This window comes from Lontra canadensis, unplaced genomic scaffold (assembly GCF_010015895.1).
Source record: "Lontra canadensis isolate GAN:19392208 unplaced genomic scaffold, GSC_riverotter_1.0 scaffold106, whole genome shotgun sequence".
Taxonomy (NCBI): domain Eukaryota; kingdom Metazoa; phylum Chordata; class Mammalia; order Carnivora; family Mustelidae; genus Lontra; species Lontra canadensis.
Window position 1 is genome coordinate 4,974,115 of NW_022631100.1, and position 17,893 is coordinate 4,992,007.

The window sequence follows — 17,893 nt, forward strand, 5'->3', positions numbered from 1 at the left end:
GCTAAGGATAATTATTTAGTTAATGAGTTATCCTGACCATATCATTACTGCTTTTAGATATACTTAAAAAGATTTGAGTATTTAGGGATGTCATAGGAAGGAAGAGGGGGGAGGAAGAAAACAAAATTTGTTAGTCCATATTAATACCTATGGAAAATTGTGAATAAATAGTATATTTTAGAAAGAGAGGATGAAACTAGAAATGACATACACTGTTGATTACATATAGGCTTTATTAATCCAGATAATGGCTGTTTCCAAGAAGTTATCAGCAAATATTACTACATCCGGACACAAGAGGCCAAAAAAACTATGTGGTATTTTTTAAAAAGTAGAGTCAGAAAATGAATTAAAATTGCAGCCTACTAAGCCCACCATCCTCTATATTCAAAAGTATTGAGCTGACTGCTATGTATGGAAATACAGCAAACCACACTTACTTCAAAGATTGTATAATCATGCAAATGGAATGTATCTGAATGTTCAATATGGATTCAATATATTCAGATATACAACTTTAGAATTTATAGTTGCTTCAAGTAAGTAGATATTAAAGTTCCTTTATTACAGCAATTGAAACATATGATAGAGTACTCATTTATATTTAAAAAATAACTAGTGATGAAATTAAATTTGAAATCCTAAAGAAAGGTAAAAAGATCTGTTATTCCTAGTAGTTATTTCTCAAAAATCCGTATTTCTTAAAAATCATGAAAATTAAGACTAAAATAGACAATGTAAATAATAAGATTTAGTCTTGGGACGAAAAACCCTAATAATTTGGCAGTAATAGTATATTTGTATTAATAACTCTAAACTACTAAGGTTTCTACAGTTAAAATGTCTTCAAGCGAATTAAAATAAACTAAAACCAAAATATAAAATAAACAATTCTGTATTCTTCATTTATGTAACACTACCATTTCTATTCTAGAGAGGGCCTAAGTTGCAATTAAAATTCTTCTAGAAAGCAAAAATAATATTTACTACTAGAGTCCAAATGAAACTTCTTAAAATTCTTTGAAAATTAAATATGGTTGAAGAGATTTTGGCATTTTAGTGGTAGAAATGATAGAGCCATTACCAGTACAAGACAAAGCTAAGGAACAAAGGACAGAAGGATCTGTCAGCAAACTAAAAGTGACTGAATAAAGGTACTTTTAGGCACAGGAAAAAGACAGGAAAGAAGAAAAACAGACAAAGCACAAAGTATGGCCTCTCAGACTAAAAGAAACAACATTAAGGGTGCCTGGGTTTCTCAGCCAGTTAAATGTCTGCCTTTGACTCAGGTTGTGATCCCGGGGTCCTGGGATCAGGCATGGGATCATGAAATGGAGCCCCTCAAGCCCCTCATTGCGAATTCCTGCTCAGCAGGGAGTCTGTTTCTTCCTCTCCCTCTACCCCACCCACCCCTTTGTGCTCTTTCTAATTAATAAAATCTTTAAAAAAATTAAAAATACTGTCTTTAAGTGAAAGTAATTAAAAGTAAAAATTGTAATTCTAAAGCAAAATAGACCACACAGCAAATATGAAGGTAGGAAAGCATGCTGTTAACTTCCATAGTACTGTGAAATAAAGGAGAAGATGAAGAAATACTACAATTAAGTTGATCAACATCTTAAAAAGGGCAGTGTATAACATTCTTTCCAGTTTATAGGAAGGTTGGTAGAAATAGAAAGAATGGGAATTATATATGATCTTGGCTGATGGTTCAAAACAGGGCTTGAAATTACTGGTTCATTTTCACCTAGAAGTGTCCAAAAAGAAACACACACACACACAACCCGCTAGGTTTTAGGAAAAAAACAAAGCTAAACAGAAATTTAACCTGCTGGAAACTAATCTAAATTTTATAAGACTGAGATACTCTCCTAAAAGAATGTTCTAGTTGTCTTAGTGCCTTTCCCTCTACCACTCATTTTTAATTGCCCATTCCCTCCCTATGACTAAATCACTGCCATAAATAACATAAAAGCAGATGCATTTTTTATACTATCGTTAATTGAAGAATTTTAGGCCATTTTAGTTCATTACAGTTAAATGATACACCACTTATATTTGTCCAAAACCTAAAAAAGACTTCCAAAGTCAAGCTATTTTTTAAGTGACCTTAAATTTATCTCTTTCAGAAAAAAATCAGTAAAGATAAGATCTGAACCATCCCATCAACTCTCTAACATCTAACTGACCAACAACTACAGAAGAATGAACTAAAAAAATTTTATGGTGAAGGTGGAGATAGATGTCCTTCCCTTTGTTGAATAATATTTTTATTTACAAAGTTAGATTTCCATTCTTCTCTTTGGTTGATTACATTTAAAATTTTTCTAAATTTATGGGGCACCTAGGTGGTTTAGTTGATTAAGCCAATTCTTGGTTTCCAGGTCATGATCTCAGGATGCTCAGACTGAGCCTTAAGCAAGGCTTTGGCTCAACAGAGAGTCTACTTGAGATTCTCTGCTTCTGCCCTTACCCCATCCTCCCTCTTTTTCTCTCAATAAATAAAATCTTTTAAAAATAAATAAAATAAAAATTTTCAAAAGTAAGTAAGATTGATCTCTTTCTTATGATCAAAATTAGGTAGAATAGAAATAAAGGATAGAATGACAATAAAATGTTTGGCCTTTTTAGAGACCGCTATTGATTTCATATTTTAACAAAGTAATCTAGGTCAGATTAAACATGGTATTGTTTTACTACTCCCCAAAATAGCTCTCTGTACTTCACTATCTCCAACTTCTCCCTTCCCTTTCTTTCTTAAAACCACTCCAATCAAGTTTTTCTCATACCACTCCTTTCACTTTTTTTACTCATCTTACTTGTATTAGTAACATTTGACAAAGCCAATCAATCTCGCCTCCTTGAAAAACTTTCTCACTCGGCTTCCCAGGTACCAGTTTTCTACTATAGAGAGAACTACTCTTTCTCACTCTTTGTTGATTACTCCTTGTCACTTTAATCACTGAACACTAAGGAACTCTTCAAAGTATGGTATTCACACACTTCTAGTATCTAATTATACTCCCTTGCAGAGATACCATCCAATTTCTTGGCTTAAACAAGCTCACAGCTATCAATGCCTATCTCTGGCCCCACAGTCTGCTGTGAACTCCAAACTTGGTATATCCACTTAGAAGACAAGTATGTCTCAAACTTGAACCAGTCTAAACGTCACCTCCTGTTCTCCTTTAAGGCACTTCTTCTGGTAGTCTTCTCAGTTACTGGCAACTCCACTCCTAAAGCTGCGGGGGTGGAGGGTGAATCTCAGTGTCATCCTAGACTTTTCTCTTTCACTCTCCACATGCAGTTTATTGGTTCCTTGACACCTTATTGTCTATTTTCCAAAAGCCAAACTGATTTTTAAAAAACTGAAGTCACATTTAATCACTCCTTTGTTCAAAATCCTAAAATGGCTCCAACTCACACCGGATAAAAGCTACAGTCCAGACGTTAGTAAACAATGTTCTGTTGAAATGGTTCATCTTCCCCCACTCTGAGATTGACTACTCTCCACCTAGTTCACTGTAGTGCAACCACACTGGACTCCTTTCTTAAGGCCACTATTACTGATCACTACTATTGATCACTATCGCTGATCACTATTACTGATATAACCACTGAACACTAATTACTTTCTTACTTCAAGGTCTCTGAACTGTTTGCTCTACCTGGAATGCCCTTCCACCTTTAAACATGGATTACATCTTATGTCCTTGTCTTTGCTCTAATTCAGCTACTCAGGTAGGTGATTCTGTCACCACCACTGAAAACTACAACTCCTTATTCCAGCACTCCCTGTCGCACTCTCCTGCTTTGTTTTCCTCCAAGTCACTCAACACCTTCTAATACAACTATTTATTTATTTTGTTTTTCCGTCTCCTCCAGCACATAAAATTTTAAGTCTCCTAAGAGATTCTCCTAAGAGGCCCAGAATTTTTCTTAAAGTTTTGTTCAAGTTTATCCTCCATATGTAGAACCATGACTACATACAATAAATATTTGTTAAATAAATAAGACTCTCTCACACTTTCTGCCTCATCTAAAATAGGGAAATGAAGTTACTTTTCATGCACAAAGTGACTTATGCAAAAATCAAATTTAAAATAAATCTGGACTGATAATGAAGTGAGTTAAAGAACTTTTCAACTTTTTACTGGGAAATAAAGCAAGTTCCCAGGTGACGCTGATGATGATGATCTAGGTAGTATACTTGAAGAATCTACTTTAGAAAGGTTATCCTATCAACTAGAATATGCATTCCTTTCAGTCTAATAGTTTTTTTACCTCCTTCCCTGACAAGGAAAATTCCTGAGAACATTTTAATCACATTTACCCTTCTGGCTTATTACTATCAAATACTTAATTCTATGTGCTTATTAAATCCAACAAGGTATCACTGCTTTACAAAGTCAATAGGCATTTAGATTTACTACATATTACCACTTCTATTCCTTTTTGCCATTTCCATTCCTTCATCTTTTTCCATTCCTTTGGACATCTGGGACTTTCATCTTTAGGTTCTGCATCATTTCCTCCTGCCTTAAAAATATCCTTTCAGGTTTTCTTTACTATAGGTCTACTGGTGGCAAATTCTTCATTATTATTTATCTAAAAATGTCTTCATATTGCTTTTGTCTTAAGAGATCTTCACTGGCTAGAGAAATATAGACCAGCAGGTATTTCCCTTTACACAGTAAAGATCTGGTTCCACCACCTCTGGTTTCTATTGCTTCATGAAAAAATTGGCTATCAGTCTAATTGCTGGTCTTCTGAAGACAGTGACTTTTTCTCTGCCTTCTTTTAATAATCTTCCTTTGTGGGACGCCTGGGTGGCTCAGTCAGTTAAGCGTCTGCCTTTGACTCAAGTCATGATTCTGGGTCCTGGGATCAAGTCCCCACATCAGGCTCCTTGCTCAGCACGGAGTTTGCTTCTCCTTCTGCCTGCTGCTATCCCTGTTTGTGTTCTCTCTCTCTCTCTCTGACAAATAAATAAATGGAAAAAAAAACTCCCTTTGCATTTTATTTTCTATAGTTTGATTATGGTGTATCAAGGTGTGGCTGTCCTACCACCAGCAGGGGTCACAGGACCAGACACAATTAGCTTTAGTCTTCCACTAGGTTAGTTAGCTTTATAGAGGTATATAGGATAGGAAATTCAGCATGCACAACATCTTCAAACTCATGAGGAGGGCAAGCAACTATACACATGCATAGCCTCTTGCATCTCTCCTGAACCCACACAAAGAGTATGCATATTTGCTAAGGACAGATAGGGTACATGGGGTTCTAGATACAGAGATGTGCCTTGGTTTCCTGTCAATCTTATATTGCTCACTTTGGATAGATGTAAAGCCGATATGCCAATTCACATTTCTCTAAGTCCACGTGCAATAGCACAGATGGAGTTTCATAGTAAATTTAACAGATAACTAGCTGCTAGCAATAATATTCCATGTTTGTCCCTAACTCAGCACATTTTCACGAAGTACTACCATGAGAAAGCAGATCCAAGGTCAGAGTTTCAGGCACACTTAAGTCTCTTCATGGTCCAAATATAATATTAAATCTCTACTCACATTGTAAATTTACTCTTTGGGGTACAAGGGCTTAATGAATCTCTGCCTTGATGTCTTTCATCAATTTTGTAAAGTTCTGAACGATAATTCTTCTAATATTTGCTTCAGTTGTATTATTTCTTTTCTCTCCTTTTAGGTCTTCTATTGAATATATTAAACTTTCTTACTTCATCCTTCATTTCTTTTCTGTATTTTTTTTATCCTATTTTTCTCTCCATGCTTCCTTCTGTATATTTTCTTCTAACATACTGAAAGTTCATTGACTCTCTTTTCTTCCATACAATCCATCCACTGAGTTCTTAATTTGGGGAGTTAGAATTTTTTACTTCCCAGTTGAAATTTTCTATCTTATCTTTTATCTTGTCAGCATGGTTATTTTTAAGCTACATTTGATAATTCTGATATCCAGGGCTGCTGTGATTTTGTTCCTGTTGTCCACTGTTTAGGCTAAATTTATTCACAACATTTTGCCTTTTCCTATGTCTGTCTGTTATTTACTGTGACTTAGTTACTGTATTTGCAATTTAAAACAAAATAAGTTCCCAGATGATCTTTTTTAGATCTTCCTTCAAAGAGGATTTAAGTTTAACTAGCAATACAGGATCATTTCAATTTAATTTCAGGACTGATATGATCTGGAGTTGCAATCATTTTGAGAGTTTATCTTCTACTGGTTTACCCTAGACTACAGCCCTTTTTGGAGCCCTAAACCAAAGTAAGTTCACCCACGTAGTGGTGAGCACTAAATTCTAATACGTGTCCCCCTGTGAAGCTGCCATAAGTGTTCTCAGCCATTCTACCAAGAGTGCCAAAGGCTCCCAGAGGAAAAGCATACTCCAAAGCCAGGTTTCCATTCCTATGCCATTAATTCTTTTCTATCTTATTTACATTCCAAAGTCTTTGAACAGGTTTATGTTGTTGTTTTTAAAATAAATATACTTGGCCCAACTTTTCTAGTTCTACTTACAGGGAAGATTAGTATAAATCACCTAGTCTACCACTGCCAAAACTGGAAGTTGATTAACAGAACTTTAAGTAAGATAGGAATGGAATATAGCTAATTAAAGTCACATAGTATCAGCAACTCAGAATTCTCAAAGCACCCATCAAGAAAGAATTTTTTGGTTCAAAAATAAAAACAACCAAGTAAGCACCTAAAGAGCTATTTTTTTCAAGAAGATGACATTAGTGAATGACTGTTTATAAAAATCAAGATAATAAAAAGAACTACTGTTTCATACAGCTTATGAGAAAGCTTATCCTTTAAAATAAGTGACAAGTTGGGGCGCCTGGGTGGCTCAGTGGGTTAAAGCCTCTGCCTTCGGCTCAGGTCATGATCTCAGGGTCCTGGGATCGAGCCCCGCATGGGGCTTTCTGCTCAGCGGGGAGCCTGCTTCCCTCTCTCTCTCTCTACCTGCCTCTCTGCCTACTTGTGATCTCTCTCTCTCTGTCAAACAAATAAAATCTTAAAAAAAAAATTAAAATTAAAATTAAAAAAAAATAAGTGACAAGTTTAAGAAAACTTTATTTCACAGTTTAGAAGTACAACTTTCTTATTAAGAAATTAAATGTTTTTAAATATTCTTATATAAGTGCATTTATAGACAGGAACTCTGCCCTGAAATAATATTTAATTAGGTGTACATATAGGACACTCTCCTTTACCTACATCCAATTTTTTTCTTGCTAAGACAATACCAGATTCTGCTAAATGTTTATTGAGTATATACTGTAAATGATCATTAGGGAAAATGAGACACAGTATGTATTCTAGAAATTTCCAGTCTTATATTAGAGATATAAATAGACAATGTGATAATGATAAAACAGAGGTATGTACAATATGCTATGGGCACACAGGAGAGACATTTTATCAATGTGATGCTCTTCTATTAGTGATATTTCAATTACTACCTAAAATGCTTATTGACTTTGATGATGCAATACTAAGCGAAAAAGAAAATCTGTATCACATATCAATTTTTATATTAAACTTAAAAAAATTCAGATGTGAATACATAGACAGAAAGTGTTATATGAGACATCAAGAAGAAAAAACTGACATGAACACTTACCCCATCTGGCAGTGCCCTCCAGCACACAGCACTAACAAATTCATTTGTATCATCTTCTTTTCGGTCTTTATCCAGAACACTTTTGACCGTATCAAACTTAAAAGTTAGCAAAGTCTTAGAAAGTCCTTTATAGTACAAATAAAGAGAGTTGTTCTCACTTCCTGAAAAAAAAGTTTAAATAAATAATTTTTTAGATTGGGAGAATTCAGAATTAGGATGTCACATTCATAGAATAATTATTAATTAATGTTTAAGCTCAAAGACAAAACTTTTATGGTTGAATTTGAAAGACCAGAGCACAGGATTTCTTGGGAATCATGTGAGAAAAAGAATCATAGAAAAAAAGCTATACTTTACTAATCTAAAGAAATAATAACTGGTAAATAATTTAACAACATTGATAACTGTAAGGTTAAAATTACTGCCAAAATTTCATTTATAGCAGAGGTTTAAAGAAGACAAGAAATTTGTTATTACAGTGTGAATCTTACATGACACTTAGAAAGATTTTTAGGGAGGGGGGGATTATAGTACTTACAAAGGCAGATTTTTAATAACCTACAAAATTTATGTCCCATTCCCCAATAAAGACACCACTCTATTACATAACTGGCCTATAAGGAAAACTATATTTTTGAGTAGCCTATCAAGTAAAATAATTATAAGAGATTTGCTTTGGCAGGGTTTACATTATATATACAACTTTACTAAATAAAGGTCAAGTCATTTGAAAAGAACTGATGAAAGTTCATATATTAGATAGTAGGTGTATTATGCATTTGAACATTACCTAATTTGATTTTTCTACTTCTGATGTAAAGTTGTATAAATTACCAACAACAAAAGCCCTAGAATACCAGATCAGGATAATCTAAACAAACTGCTTAACGAAGGGAATGCTCTGTAGGGGAAAATGAGTATCAAGCTTAGGAAGACAAATAATGTCTCTGAAATTAGGACATTAGCAGAAATTAATGTTTTCTTTTACATAGTATCTATAGAAATTAGTTACAATGGAGAACAATTATAAAACATATTTAACAATCTTATGCTATTTCACGCAGTAAGGGTTTGTGCTCACTAAAGGAGGGAAGGACTAATGCTTATTTCAGCACAATCCCAGAAGAATTCAGTATGCTACTATCTGGATGTACAGATCACTTCCTGACTAGGTATATAGTATATGTTCGTTGAATGCAATTTCGGGGACAAATTCCTGTTAGAAAGTTCAGGAAAAGATGGTTTTACTTACCACAAGCTATATAATCACCATTGGAAGCAAGGCCTACAAAGTTTTTTTCATTGATGTGACCCTTGAAGGAACGTAGACAGTACGGTTTCCCTACATTCCACAGCTTTAGCTGGCTATCTGTTGAGCTGAGGTAAACACAAAAAAGGAGAATGCAATTAAGATTTCATGGTCTGGGAGAGCCTGGGTGGCTCAGTGGGTTAAGCCTCTGCCTTCGGCTCAGGGCATGATCCCAGGGTCCGGGATCGAGCCCCGCATCTAGCTCTCTGCTCAGCGGGGAGCCTGGTTCCTCTCTGCCTGCCTCTCTGCCTAGTTGTGATCTCTGCCTGTCAAATAAATAAAATCTTTAAAAAAAAAAAAAGATTTCATGGTCTGAAATGCATCCCTACTAATTAGAGGCAAGCCAATTTGGTGCCTTAGGATGCAGAATATGGAGCCAGATTTTCTGAGTTATAATGTTCAATATACCATTCATTTGCTTTTGGCCTTGGGAAAATTATATAGCCTCTTCGGCTCCATTTTGTTCATTTGTTATTTGTGAAATAGAGTGATTCCTACATTACTGAATTAGATAAATTCTATAGGACGTGAAAACTAATTCATTTAAAATGTTTCTAATAGTCCCTGGGCATGTAGGAAGTGCTTAATAGTAAACATTACTCATCAAGACTATCACATCACCACCACCAAATAACAAGAGTCCCGTTGGGAGTTGTGTTTAATTTCAGGGATACATTCTATCCCACTTGACTTGATTAACTTTTCAACTATTGAATTGCATTGGTATACTAAATTTAACCTATTGTGACAGCTTAGTTGTATCTACAGAGGTGGAACATAATGAATGACTGGAATAGTCTATATAAAGTAATTTATTTACTGAAATAATAGGCAAATGCAATTACTTGCCAAAAATTAATTGAATGTAAAGACTGTTGGTAATCTTATCATACAGAGCCAGTTTTAGAACTTGAATAAAAGACCATGTTTTTGTTTTTCTTTTTGTTACAAAATTCCAATCATACCATACACATTAGGTTGTAAATTTCTTATACTTTTTTTTTTTTTAAAGATTTTATTTATTTATTTGACAGAGAGAGACACAGTGAGAGAAGAAACACAAGCAGGGGGAGTGGGAGAGGGAGAAGCAGGCCTCCCACTGAGCAAGGAGCTTGATGTGGACCTCGATCCCAGGGTCCTGGGATCATGACCTGAGCGGAAGGCAGCCACTTAATCACTGAGCCACCCAGATGCCCAAATTGCTTATCCTTTATTCGATAATTTGGTTTATAATTTTTCTGTAAAATAAACATATTTTGATATCTTTGTTATGACTACACAATAAATCATCTTTCCTCTTACTGTAACATTCACAGAATATGGTACCATGCTGAATGCTTTACATTTATTACTTCATTTAAAGAGTCACAACATAATAACTATTATTAGCTCCAGTTTAGAGATGAGGCAACTGAACATGAGAAAGTTAAGGACATTTTCAAGGTGCCACAGCTAGTCAACAGCAAAGCCAAGACTGAAACTGTCTTATTAAAGAGGCCAAACTCCAAGCTCTTTACATACTTCTCTATGGCTTCTCATCATTTTTTCAATAGACATTTATGTTGTTTTAATTTTTTTCCCAACAATGTTGCATTGAATATTTCTTTAGGTCTGTAATGTTTTTATTGGCCAGGAATTCACGTTGTGGCAATATATGTATATTTTAATATTACTTTTTAACATTTCCAAATAAAGTTGTGGATAAATTTATTCTAAAAACTTCTAAACCTCAAACATATTCAAGAAAAGAAAATCATGATTTATAAAACTTAAGCAGGACAAGAGATCGGTGAAAATACAAAAAACATATCCACATTAATAAGGTCAGTTAAAATTTCCTAACTTTATAATATTAAGTATACATATATTTCAACTACTGGAAATCAAACTGATTTAACATTTATAAATCTGAAGTTAAAGAAAAATATTTTTGCCATATAATCTACCATCCACATTTGAATCTGAATAAAATTTTAATTGTATACTGCCCATTATTATTCCTAAAGACAGGATACATTTTGATCTGTTAACACTAATTTAAGTTTGTGAACTAATTACCTAAGTTCCCTTATTTCCCTTGGAAAATTCAGTTCTCACTTTTTTTCCCTTGTTTGTAATTCAGTTCAAATTACCTTGCTAAATCAATTCAAATTACCAACTTATTATCTAGAGAGACCAGAATAGAGGTAGATGTGGTGGGAAATACCAAGTATTAATGCCAAGGCACTGGCATTAATAATCTCCTAAGATTAGAAATTAGAAACTAAGTGGGGGGGGGGAGTGAAAAGAAGAAAGCAATGTATCATGAAGCATGAAAAGAAATAACAGATACAAAAAAGAGAGAAATTAAGAATGGTTATTTGTTAGGGTAATATAAAATAAAGAGGAGGTGGGGCGCCTGGGTGGTTCAGTGGGTTAAAGCCTCTGCCTTCGGCTCAGGTCATGATCCCAGGGTCCTGGGATTGAGCCCCGCATCAGGCTCTCTGCTCACTGGGGAGCCTGCTTCCTCCTCTCTCTCTCTATGCCTACTTGTGATCTCTGTCAAATAAATAAATAAAATCTTTTAAAAAAATAATAATTAAAAAAAAATAAATAAAGAGGGGGTGCCTGGGGAGTTTAGTCACTTAAGCATTGGCCTTCAGCTCACGTCATGATCTCAGGGTCCCAGGATGGATCCCTGTGTCAGGCTCCCTGCCCAGCGAGGGGCCCACTTCACCCTCTCCCTCTGCTAGTGCTCTCTCTTTCAAATAAGTAAATAAAGTCTCTTAAAGATGAATAAAATAAAAAGAACTATGAAATGGGTTAATAGAAAAGAGACTGCCTGTTAGAAGCACTTTGTCAACGATACTTTGGCAACTGAGGTTTATTTATCGAGATGACATCTTGTTAACCTTCAAACAAAATAAAAGACAATTAAAAGCCTACATTATAATTCTCTAGCACAGACAGCTTCTCAAAGGATATCTGTCAAGTATAAGCCATATTTACTTATTTTCCCAAAACATATTTAAAACTTACCATGAAACCACAGGGAAATCAAGTAACATAGAATCAACCAAATATTACCTAAAACCAAAAATACTACTACTATACTGTAATGTAGGTAAATACACAATTAACACACTGATTTTAATAGATAAAGTACTTCTCATTTTATTCCATCAACTATGTTGTTTTTCTCTTATGGAGAATCAGTGGCTGAAATCCAGTCTGAAGTTCAAATGCTGAAGCACTAAAAACTATCAACATCAGGATTTTATTCATAAAAAGCATAAAAAAGTGAGCAATACAATCCAAAATATACATTTATTTTAATTAGAGAATTATTTTTAAAATCTTCTATTTATGAAAAAGTACATATACCACGGTGTTGCTCTTTACCGATACCCACAGTGACATTATAAAACTGGTAAATGATGACAGAGCTCTGTATTAAGCTTAACCTCAGGAGAGTAATACTCACGCAGAAACAATTTCCTCACCACTCACAAACTTTGCATAAGATACTGCTTTTCGGTGTCCTTTGAATACCATGATTGGCTGCTTAGTGTTACGAAGATCATAGTAGTGGACACAGTGATCTAAAACAAAGTAAAACAGAACAAAAAGAGAAAAATGTAGTAAATGAAGAAACAGAAAGCAAAGCTCATTTTAAATGGTTTTGGTGCCTTTCATCAAAAGTTGAAGGAACAGTATCAAACCTATAACAGCAGGAAAGTGTTATGATTTTCAAAAACAAGAAAGATATAGTAGGTTTTCTGTTTTCAATCTAGGAGATATGGCTGCATAAAAAGTATATACACATATGGCAACATCAATCTGAAAGGAGTTCCACTGGTATTTCCAGTGATCCTGGCTCTAAAACTAGAGTATTAAACATTCAAAGTAACTGAAAATTTAAAAATGTATCCTTACATTTTAGATGTACCTTGTTTTAAAAAAAGGTGATATAAACATTTTAGGCTTCTGGTTAAAGATAATGCTATATAATTCCCTGCATTTGCTTTTTAAAAATACTTTTTTTGAGACACATTTAACATATAATAAAACCAACTCACTGTTAAGTATATAATTCAATGATTTTTAGTAACTTTACCCAGTGATGCAACCAGAGCCATAAATCAGTTTTGGAACAGTTTCCTCATCCCAGTAAGATCCATTTACCTATCACTCACTGCCCTAGGCAATCACTAAATCTAACTCTCTCTCTATAAATTTACCTTTTCTTACAATACATTCCTTTCAGACAATACATGGCTTCTATGTATGGCTCCTTACACTTTACATAAAATTTCTGAAGTTCATCCATGTTTTAACACATGTCAATAGTTCATTTTTTTTAATTGCTGAATACTACCTATTATATGGATACTCCATATTTTGTCAACCCACTTACCAGGTGAAGGACATTTGTTTCCACTTTTTGGTTACGAAAATTAATACTGCTATGAACAATCACATTCAAGTCTTTGTGAGAACATGTATTTGGGTCTCAGGTAGATGTCTAAGAAGTATTAATTACTGCATCAAGAGGTAACTTTGTGTTTTTAAGAAACTGACAAACTGCTGACTGTACCACTTTACATTCCCACTAGTAATATATGACGGTTCCAGTTCCTTTACAGGAGTTCTTTGAAAATTTTGGATACAATTAAAAAAAAAAAAAAGTTTTACAAATATTTTAACCATTTTGTTGCTTGCCTTTCTTATTTTCTTAACAGTACATTTTGAAGCACAGAAATTTGGGATTTTGATAAGGTCCAATTTATCTTTTTCTCTTATAACCTCATAAAAACCTTTGACAATTCCAAGGTCTTAAAGATTTTTCCTCTATTTTTTTGTAGCTTTGTTTTAGTTCTTATATTTATGTCTATGATCAATTTTAAGTTATTCTTTCTGTATGGTGTGAAGCATAGGTCAAAGTTCATCTTTTTGCATGGGATGGAGCTGCATCCAGTTGTCCCAGCAAGAACTGAAAACAAACCTTTTCTCTACTGAACTACTTCAGCACCCTTGTTGAAAATGAACTGACTACTGGATTCATAATTCTAATCAAGTGATCTATATATGTCTACTTCCTGCCAGCACAACGTCTTGTGTAACTGTAGCTTTAAAAAAAGAAAAAAGATTTCATTTATTTATTTTTAAAAGATTTATTTATGGGGAGCGGACAGAAGGAGAGGGAGAAATAATCTCAAGCAGATTCCCTGCTGAGCAAGGAGCCTGACATGGGGCATGTGACCTCGAGATCATGACCTCAGCCAAAATCAAGAGACAGATTCATAACCAAATGAGCCACCCAGACACCCCTAAGATTTTGTTTGTAAGTTAATTTCTACACCCAACAAGAGACCTGAACTTAGAACTCCAAGATCAAGACTCGCATGCTCTAACGACTGATCCAACCAGGAGCCCATAACTAACTGTGGCTTTAAAATTTTGAAATTCAGTAGAAAAAATCCTCCAACTTTGTTCTTTTGTAAGACTGTTCTGGCAATTCCTGTCCTTTGCATTTCCACATAAATTTTCGATCAGCTTATCATTTCCTGGGAAAAAGCCTGCTGGAATTTTTACACAGATTGAGTTGAATCTATAACTCAACTGCAGGAGAATTCTCTTAGAATATTATGTCATCCAACCTATGAACAAAAATGTCTGCATTTATTTATATCTGATTTAATTTTGCTCAGCAAATTTTTGTCATGTTCAGTATACAAGTCTTGCACTTATTTTATCAAATGTATTCCTTAAATATTTTATTCTTTTTCATGTTATTCTGAACAGAATCTTATTTTTAAGCTATATATTGTTCATGTTTAGAAAGATAATTTTTTATACTGATATTTTATTCTGTGGCCCACCTGAACAATTAATTGTTAGTTCTATTTTTTTTTTTTTAAGATTCCTTAATATTTTCTATATAGGGGATGGCATCACCTGCAAATAAAGACAGTTTAATGTTTTCTTTCAAATCAGGATATCTTATGGTTCCTTTTCTTCCCTGGCAGTACTAGCTAGAATCTCCAGTACTGTGCTGAACCAAAGAAGTCAGGTGAACATCCCTGACTTGTCCCTATTTTAGGGGAAAAGCATTCAGTCTTTCACCAGTAACTATGATATTCCCTAGTAGTTTTTCAGAGACATCTTCTATCAAGTTGAGGAAGTTTACTGCTACTTGTTAAGAGTTTTAATCATCAACAGATATGGAATCTTGTCAAATACCTTTTCTATGTTTATTGGCATGACTGTGTGGTTTTAACTCTTTCTATTAATATGGTATGTTACATTGATTGATTTTTGGATATTAAACAAATCTGGTTACTACTGGGAAAAATCTCACACTGTCATAGTGATAATCTTTTAAATATACCATTGAATTTGCTTTGCTAATATTTTGTACAAGGAATTTGCACCTATAGTCTATGAAAAATACTAGTCTGTTTTTCTATCCATGTGGTATCTTGGGCTTTTGGTTTTGAAAATTCCTCAGGGAAGAATTTATGAACACTAGTATTATTTCTTATCATTTTATAAAATTTAGCAGTGAAGCCATCTGGGTCTCTGCCTTTGTAGGAATACTATGTTAATCAATTTCTTTCCTTTTCATAGGTCTACTCAAGTTTTATACTTCCTTTGAGTCAATTCTGGTAATATGTGATGTTCTAAAATTCGTTCACTTCATCTACATTAAGATGGATACAGTTCTTCAGAGTATTCTACTGTAATCTTTTTAATATCTGAAGGTCAGTCAGCAGTAACTTCCCTTCTTTTTTTTTTTTTAAGATTTTATTTATTTATTTATTTATTTATTTAGACAGGGAGCATTTTAAGCAGGGGCAGAAGGAGAGAAAGATTCTCAAGCAGACTCCATGCTAAGCACAGAGCCCAATGCAGGGCTGGTTCCCAAGACCCTGAGATCATGACCTAAGCCAAAATCAAGAGGTGGATGCTTAATCAACTAAACTGCTTAGACATCCCTCCCTCAATTTTAGTGATCGGTGTCTTTTTTCCTTAGTCTTCCTAAAGGTGTGCCAGTTGTGTTGTTGTTTTCAAAGAACCAACTTCTTTATTCTTTTTTTTTTTTAAAGAGAGTGCAAGTGGGGAGGAGGGGCAGAGGGAGAAGGGGAGAGAGAGAATCCTAAGGAGGCTCCACATTCAGCATGGAGCCCATGTGGGAATTGATCTTGTGACTTTGAGATCATGACCTGAGCCAAAATCAAGATTTGGATGCTAACAAGATGGGATCAGGAGGGAGACAAACCATAAGAGACTCTTAATCTCACAAAACAAACTGAGGGTTGCTGGGGGGAGTTGGGGTATGGAGAGGGTGGTTGGGTTATGGACATTGGGGAGGATATGTGATATGGTGAGTGCTGTGAAGTGTGTAAGCCTGATGATTCACAGGCCTGTAACTCTGGGGCAAATAATATATTATGTGTTAATAAAAATAATTAATTAAAACAAAGAGTTGAATGCTTAACTGACTGAGCCACCAAGGTGCTGCTCAAAGAACCAACTTTAGTTTTACTGATAGTTTTCTCTCTCATTTTTCTGTTCACTATTTCATTAATTTCCAACCTATTATTTCCTCCTTCTGCTTGTCTTTGGCTTTATTATTCTTTTATAGATTTTTTTATGGTGAGAGCTTAGATTATTGAGGTCTCTCTCTTTTTTAATATAAACACTTGAACACAGACATCTCTTCTATTTTTTTTAAGATTTTATTTTTAAGTAATCTCTAAATCCAACATGGGGCTCAAATTTACAACCCCAAGATCAAGAGTCACATGCTCCACTAACTCAGCCAGCCAGGCGTCTAAAACAGACATTTCTTCTAAGCACTGCTTCAGCTGCTAGCACAGATTCTTTTTTAAATTTTCTTTTAAAGATCATATTTATTTATTTGACAGAAACAGCAAGTGCACACAAGTAGGTGGAATGGCAGAGAGGTAGAGGGAGAACCAGGCTCCCCGACAAGCAGACAGACCGACATGGGGCTTGATCCCAGGACTGTGGGATCATGACCTGAGCCAAAGGCAGACACTTCACCAAATGAGAGACCCAGGTGCCCCTGCTAGCACAGATTTTAATATGATATTTTTATTTATATTCACTTCAAAATATTTTCTCATTTTCCTTTTTCTTTGACCAAAGGGTTATTTAGAAATTACCAAATATTTGTCAATTTCCTAAATTAACTATTGTTAACTTCCATTTATTCAGAAAGTATGTTTTATTATTTCAATCCTTTAAAATGTATTAACATTATTATATGTTTTATATGTATTATATATGGTTTATCCTGGAGAATGTTCCATGTTTGCTTGAAAAGGAGGTATACTATACTGTTCATGAGTGGAGTGTACTATATGTGTACCATTACGTCAGGATGATCCTGTTCTTCAATCTTCTACACACTTGCTACTCTTCTGTCCAGTTGTTCCATCAGTTACTGACAGTAGAGTACTAAAGTCTCCAACTACTTTTGTTGAATTGTCTCTTTCTCCCTTCAATACCATAAATTATGTATTCAAAATAGTTCAAGTGCACGTATATTTATAATTGTTATATCTTGCTGCTGAACTGACCCTTTTATCATTATAAAATGATTTGCTTTGTTTCTAGCACCAATTTTTACTTACAGTCTGTTTTGTTCGATTTAAATATAGCCATGCCAGCTCCTTGGTTACTGTCTGCATGAAATGTCTTTTTCCATCTTTTTACTTACAATCTATTTGTGTCTTTGAATCTCAAGTTTATCTTATAAAGAATATGTAGTTGGCTGTTTTTTTCACCCATTCCACCAATCTCTGCATCTTGGGAGTGTGTAACCCACTTACATTTAACAAAATTATTTATACGATAGGATTTATATCTACAACTGTGCTTATTTGTTTCTCTTACATCTTTTTTGGTTCTATATTCCTCTTAGC

At 34.4% G+C, this 17,893-nt stretch overlaps 1 protein-coding gene across 5 annotated transcripts in view; it reads right to left on the bottom strand.

Annotated features, from left to right (window-relative positions):
* Positions 1-17,893, bottom strand: part of COP1 (COP1 E3 ubiquitin ligase) — a 201,039-nt gene that overhangs the window by 47,229 nt on the left and 135,917 nt on the right. For 4 of the 5 annotated variants that reach the window (XM_032838827.1, XM_032838826.1, XM_032838825.1 and 1 more), the window contains 3 exons: positions 12,424-12,541; positions 8,904-9,028; positions 7,652-7,812 (listed from right to left, as the gene is read on the bottom strand). In XM_032838827.1, the coding sequence (XP_032694718.1) occupies positions 7,652-7,812; positions 8,904-9,028; positions 12,424-12,541 (404 nt within the window). Of the gene's footprint in view, positions 1-3,504; positions 3,547-7,651; positions 7,813-8,903; positions 9,029-12,423; positions 12,542-17,893 lie in introns of those variants that run through there. The other variant, XM_032838823.1, reaches the window with a different exon arrangement.